The sequence below is a fragment of the Triticum urartu genome, chromosome 4A, assembly GCF_056163025.1.
Source record: "Triticum urartu cultivar PI428250 chromosome 4A, HENAU_Tu73, whole genome shotgun sequence".
In the NCBI taxonomy this organism is placed as follows: domain Eukaryota; kingdom Viridiplantae; phylum Streptophyta; class Magnoliopsida; order Poales; family Poaceae; genus Triticum; species Triticum urartu.
Window position 1 is genome coordinate 295383127 of NC_141876.1, and position 6938 is coordinate 295390064.

Sequence of the window (6938 nt, forward strand, 5' to 3'; positions counted from 1 at the left end):
TGCAGATTTTTGCAATAAGTATATGAGTTCTTTATGACTAATGTTGAGTCCATGGATTATACGCACTTTTCTCACCCTTCCACCTTTGCTAGCCGCTCTAATACTGCGCACCTTTCGCCGGTATCATACACCCACCATACCTTCCTCAAAACAGCCACCATACCTACCTATTATGGCATTTCCATAGCCATTCCGAGATATATTGCCATGCAACTTTCCACCATTCCATTTGTTAGAGTAGTCCTTATCGTATACGACTTCTAGTCCAAGTCAGGTTTGTACCCCTACCCCAAGTCGGTTTGTACCCTCTTATATACTCTTGTATGCCGCACCAAATCAATCAATAAGCAACAGTTTTATTCAACTTTCATGGTATCAGTTACCGGTCCCAGGGTCTAGGGTACGACTCCGCCTACGCCGCCGCCGCCGCTCGGCTACTTCGAGCGCCGGGCCGCGCTCATCGCCAAGGCTGCCAATGTTGCGGCCGCTTCTCTCTCGGACCTCACCATAGCTCCACAAAACTACCTTACACCCATCCTCGCTGCACCAATATATCTTGCCGACACAATATCCAATGTCAGCCCCTACATCCCCATAGTTCTTGATCTCGCTGCCCACAACTACTACCATTGGAGTCATCTCTTCGATCTCCACCTCGGCCGCTGCAACCTGTGCTCGCATGTCGCCGCCAACTGTCTTCCCCGCCCCGACGATCCGCAATGTTGATAGATGATATCACGATCGTCCAGTGGTTCTACACCTGCATCACCACCGAAATCTTCAACATGCTCGATCACGACGGTGCCACCGCTGCCAACATCTGGCACTCCCTCCGTCACCTCTTCCAAAGCAACACCGACGCTCGGAAAAATGCTCTCCACATCGAGCTTCGCAATATGGTGCAAGGAGACACCGCGGTGAACCTGTTCTGCCAGCGCGTTAAGACCATTGGTGACGAGCTCCGCGAACTCGGCGATACAGTCAGCGACTCACAGCTAATCAACATCCTCGTTGTCGGCCTCAGCGAAGACTTTGACAAGCAAGCCTCGTTCATACCGATGATACGACCTCCTCCTACCTTCGCTGAAGTTCGTTCCCTGCTACAACTCGCAGAGAAAACACAAGCTCGCAAGGACTGTCGCCCCAAGGTCTTTCATGCTGCGGCTCGTCCTCCTCTGTCGTCTACACCAGCGTCGCCTTCCATGCCGGCTCCTGCCGCCGGGCCATCCGCATCGTCATCTGCTCAACCGCCCCCAGGCTGGCGCCCTAGTATGAACTACCGCGGCAAAAACCCTATCTACAGGCTGCCGTCGACTCGTTCGGTTCCGCCTACGACATCACCAGCACCGAGCCCTGCACCACCCACTAGTGCTCCATCTGCGGTTGCATGGCGGCCTCCTCATGATCCTTGGACGGGGCTCGTTCAGGCATGGCCCATGCCCTGGTCCGCTCCATCTGCCCTCGGTGCTCCGCCGGCATACTCAGGTGCCTGGCAACCCGTCCTTCGGCCGCCTACTGGTGCTCCCGGGGTTCTCAACCCCCGACAGCCGGCCAATGCCTATCACGCCGCCCCGACGTATGCTCCTTATGGTCATTGCACCACCGACAGTGGCGCCTACTACACACCTCAGCCGGCCCTGCTCCCGACGCCACCCTCACCACAGCCGGCCAATGCCTCTCAAGCTGTCCCGATGTATGCTCCTTATGGTCACTACTCCACTGACGGCGGCGCCTACTACACTCCCCAGCCGGCCCTACCGCCTTCACCATCATATCCGCCGGCACTACTCCTGACGCCACCCTCACCTGCGACGCCGAGCTGGGATCAAGCTGCTTTTCACCAGGCCATGAATAACTTTGCTGCACAAGGAAACTCAGGTACGGATTGGATCTTTGATTCAGGGGCCTCTAGTCATATGTCTGCATCTAGTAATTGGTTATCATCTTGCACTAAATCTCCTTTCCCTTCCATTACCCTTGGAGATGGATCATCTATTCCTATATATTGTGTTGGTCAGGCTCAACTTCCCTCTTCCACTAAACCTCTTTTACTTTGCGATGTTCTAGTTGTACCCGCCTTCATTAAAAATCTTATTTCTGTTCGCCAATTTACTTGCACAATCTTGTTTCGGCTGAATTTGACCCTTTCGGTTTATCTGTGAAGGATTACCTGACCAAGGCCGAGATCGCTCGCTTCAATAGCTCCGGTGATCTTTATTATCTTAATGGAGTTCCTGCCGCCACCCCACCAACATCCATGCTGGCCCCCGTCGATCTCTGGCATCGTCGCTTGGGCCATCCCAACCCTGCCGTCTTAGCTTCTATGCTTAGTGAATTTACCATACCGGCGGCGCCTACTACACTGACGGCGGCGCCTACTACACTCCCCTGCCGTCTTAGCTACTAAAAAAAGGAGGCCATAAAAAAGAGAAAAGGCCCAAATAAAAAAATGAGAGAAAAAGAGAGAAGGGACAATGCTACTATCCTTTTGCCACACTTGTGCTTCAAAGTATCACCATGATATTCATAGTAAAGAGTCTCTCATTTCGTCACTTTCATATACTAGTGGGAATTTTTCATTATAGAACTTGGCTTGTATATTCCAATGATGGGCTTCCTCAAATTGCCCTAGGTCTTCATGAGCAAGCAAGTTGGATGCACACCCACTTAGTTTCTTTTTGAGCTTTCATATGCATATAGCTCTAGTGCATCCGTTGCATGGCAATCCCTACTCACTCACATTGATATCTATTGATGGGCATCTCCATAGCCCGTTGATATGCCTAGTTGATGTGAGACTATCTTCTCCCTTTTTGTCTTCTCCACAACCACCGTTCTATTCCACCTACAAGTGCTATGTCCATGGCTCATGCTCATGTATTGCGTGAAGATTGAAAAAGTTAGAGAATGTCAAAAGTATGAAACAACTGCTTGGCCTGTCATCGGGGTTGTGCATGATTTAAATATTTTGTGCGGTGAAGATGGAGCATAGCCATACTATATGATTTTGTAGGGATAACTTTCTTTGGCCATGTTATTTTGAGAAGACATAATTGCTTTGTTAGTATGCTTGAAGTATTATTATTTTTATGTCAATATTAAACTTTTCTCTTGAATCTTTTGGATCTGAATATTCATACCACAATTAAGAAGAATTACATTAAAATTATGCCAAGTAGCACTCCGCATCAAAAATTATGTTTTTATCATTTACCTACTCGAGGACGAGCAGGAATTAAGCTTGGGGATGCTTGATACGTCTCCAACGTATCTATAATTTTTGATTGCTCCATGCTATATTATCTACTGTTTTGGACATTATTTGGCTTTATTATCCACTTTTATATTATTTTTGGGCCTAACCTATTAACCGGAGGCCCAGCCCAGAATTGTTGTTTTTTGCATGTTTTAGGGTTTCGAAGAAAAGGAATACCAAATGGAGTCCAAACGTAATGAAACCTTCGGGTACGTTATTTTCTCAACAAACAAGACCCAGGAGACTTGGACCCTACGTCAAGACACAGAAGAGAAGGCCACGAGGTAGGGGGCGCGCCTACCCCCCCCTCCCCCAGGCGTGCCCTCCACCCTCATGGGCCCCCTATTGCTCCACTGACGTGCTCCTTCCTCCTATATATACCTACGTACCCCCAAACGATCAGATACGGAGCCAAAAACCTAATTCCACCACCGCAACTTTCTGTATCCACGAGATCTCATCTTGGGGCCTGTTCCGGAGCTCCGCCGGAGGGGGCATCGATCACAGAGGGCTTCTACATCAACACCATAGCCCCTCCGATGAAGTGTGAGTAGTTTACCTCAGACCTACGGGTCCATAGTTATTATCTAGATGGCTTCTTCTCTATTTTTGGATCTCAATACAATGTTCTCCCCCTCTCTTGTGGAGAACTATTCGATGTAATCTTATTTTTGCGGTGTGTTTGTTGAGACCGATGAATTGTGGGTTTATGATCAAGTCTATCTATGAACAATATTTGAATCTTCTCTGAATTCTTTTATGTATGATTAGTTATCTTTGTAAGTCTCTTCGAATTATCAGTTTGGTTTGGCCTACTAGATTGATCTTTCTTGCAATGGGAGAAGTGCTTAGCTTTGGGTTCAATCTTGCGGTGTCCTTTCCCAGTGACAATAGGGGCAGCAAGGCACATATTGTATTGTTGCCATCGAGGATAACAAGATGGGGTTTTCATCATATTGCTTGAGTTTATCCCTCTACATCATGTCATCTTGCTTAAGGCGTTACTCTGTTTTTAACTTAATAGTCTAGATGCATTCTGGATAGCGGTCGATGAGTGGAGTAATAGTAGTAGATGCAGGCAGGAGTCGGTCTACTTGTCTCGGACGTGATGCCTATATACATGATCATACCTAGATATTCTCATAACTATGTTCAATTCTCTCAACAGTAATTTTTTCACCCACCGTAGAATACTTATGCTCTCGAGAGAAGCCACTAGTGAAACCTATGGCCCCCGGGTCTATCTTTATCATATTAATCTCCTACTGCTTAGTTATTTCCTTTTCTTTTTACTTTGCCTTTATTTTACTTTGCATCTTTACCACAAAAATACCAAAAATATTATCTTATCATATCTATCAGATCTCACTCTCGTAAGTGGCAGTCTAGGGATTGACAACCCCTATTCGCGTTGGTTGCGAGGATTTATTTGTTTTGTGTAGGTACGAGGGACTCGCGCGTAGCCTCCTACTGGATTGATACCTTGGTTCTGAAAAACTAAGGGAAATACTTACGCTACTTTGCTGCATCATCCCTTCCTCTTTGGGGAAAACCAACGCAATGCTCAAGAGGTAGCAACCTCCTTCAAACCGGCAGAAGAAATAGTCAAATTCCAGGTCCACCCAACGGATCCCAAGAAAACAACGTCTATTGGAGCACAACTAGACCCAACAGTCGACGCCGCACTAAGGGATTTCCTTCACAAAAATTGGGATATATTCGCCTGGCACCCTTCTGACATGCCTGGAATCCCACGTGAGCTGGCCGAACATAGACTTAATATCCTAAAGGTATACAAACCAATAAAACAAGCACTGTGGCGCTTTTCCGAACGCAAACGCCGAGCTATGGGGGAGGAGCTGGCCAAGCTAATTGAGGCCGGATTCATCAGAGAAATAAAACATCCGGACTGGCTGGCAAACCTGGTGATGGTACCAAAGAAGGACAAATCCTAGCGGTTGTGCATCGATTTTAAAGACCTCAATAAGGCTTGGCCTAAAGATCCCTTCCCCCTCCCCCGCATCGATCAAATCATCGATGCTACCGCAGGACACGACTCACTGTGATTCCTTGATGCATATTTCGGATACCATCAAATCAAAATGGAGGAGTCCGATCAAGCTACAACAGCATTCATTACCCCATATGGGCCATTCTACTTCAACACCATGCCCTTCGGGCTCAAGAACGCCGGCGCCACATACCAAAGCATGATCCAAACATGCCTGGAGAAACAGATCGGCAAGACAGTTGAAGCTTATGTGGACAACGTTGTCATCAAAACTAGGCGCATCGAAACACTAATAAATGATTAACGTCTCACATTTCATAACCTCCGCGCGTATGACATTAAGCTCAATCCGAAAAAGTGCGTTTTCAGTGTCCCCGCTGGAAAACTGTTGGGCTTCATCATTTCCAATAGAGGAATTGGAGCAAATCCAGCCAAAATCCGAGCTTTGTCACAATTGGCCACACCAACAGACCTCAAACAAGTCCAAAAGCTCGTGGGTCGCATGGCAGCTCTAAGCCGCTTTATCTCCAGATTGGGAGAAAAGGCACTACCACATTATCGCCTTCTACGGTGAACCGATCACTTCGAGTGGGCGGATGCGGCAACAGCCGGACTGGAGGAAATAAAAACCCTTCTTGCGAGCAACCCAGTCCTGGCCGCGCCAAACATCGGTGAACCGATGCTATTATACATATCGGCAACACATCAGGTGGTGAGTGCCGTGCTAGTCGTTGAACGAGAACAGGACGGACACAAATTCCCGCTTCAGAAGCCAGTATACTACGTATCCACTGTCCTTACACCATGCAAATCCCGGTACCCCCATTATCAAAAGATAGCATACGCGGTCTTCATGGCATCCCGAAAGCTCTGTCAGTACTTCCAGGACTGTTTGATCACGGTGGCTTCTGAAGTACCACTCAATGACATTATAAACAATCACGATGCCACGGGCCGGATTGCCAAATGGGTCATTGAGCTCCTTCCATTTGATATTACATACAAACCACGTCGAGCTATTAAATCCCAAGTACAGGCTGACTTCGTCGCCGAATGGACAGAGACCGAACTCCCTAAAGAGTATGACACATATTCCAATTGGGTTATGTATTTTGATGGCTCCAAAATGTTGGCAGGGCTAGGGGTGGGCGTCATTCTAATTTCACCTACTGGAGACATCGTTCAGTAAATACTCCAAATACTATACATAGGCTCCCACAATGCAGCCGAATACGAGGCCTTATTGCATGGTCTCCGGATGGCCGTCTCCATGGGCATACAACGCCTAGAAGTGCACGGGGACTCAAACCTTGCAATATCTCAAATAAATGGAGACTTCGATGCCAAACATCCGATTATGGAAGCTTATCGTAATGTCGTCATAAAAATGTCTGCCCAGTTCGAGGGGCTCGAGTTCCATCATGTGGCTCGAGAAAGTAATCTAGCAGCAGACGTTCTTGCTCGTATCGGCGCTAAGCGCGATCCCGTCCCACCTAATATCTTTTTGGAAAGGCTTTTTAAGCCATCCGTGGTGTGGCAGGGGGAAAATGGCAACACTAGTCCGGATCCGAACATAACCCCAGATTCCGAAAACACCGACATCATCGGAGGCTCAGCCACCAAAATAACACCGTCGGCGCATCTCATCATGGCAGTCACTGCCCCATGTAC

The 6938-nt window shown here is 47.7% G+C and overlaps 1 protein-coding gene across 1 annotated transcript; it reads left to right on the top strand.

The window, feature by feature from the left end:
* Nucleotides 1-719: 719 nt before the first annotated feature.
* LOC147975634 (uncharacterized) lies at nucleotides 720-2407 on the top strand. Its single transcript, XM_087520512.1, has 3 exons — nucleotides 720-1878; nucleotides 2068-2099; nucleotides 2165-2407. The coding sequence occupies exons 1-3, from the start codon at nucleotides 720-722 to the stop codon at nucleotides 2405-2407; spliced, it is 1434 nt and encodes a 477-aa protein (XP_087376638.1).
* The last annotated feature ends 4531 nt before the right edge of the window (nucleotides 2408-6938 follow it).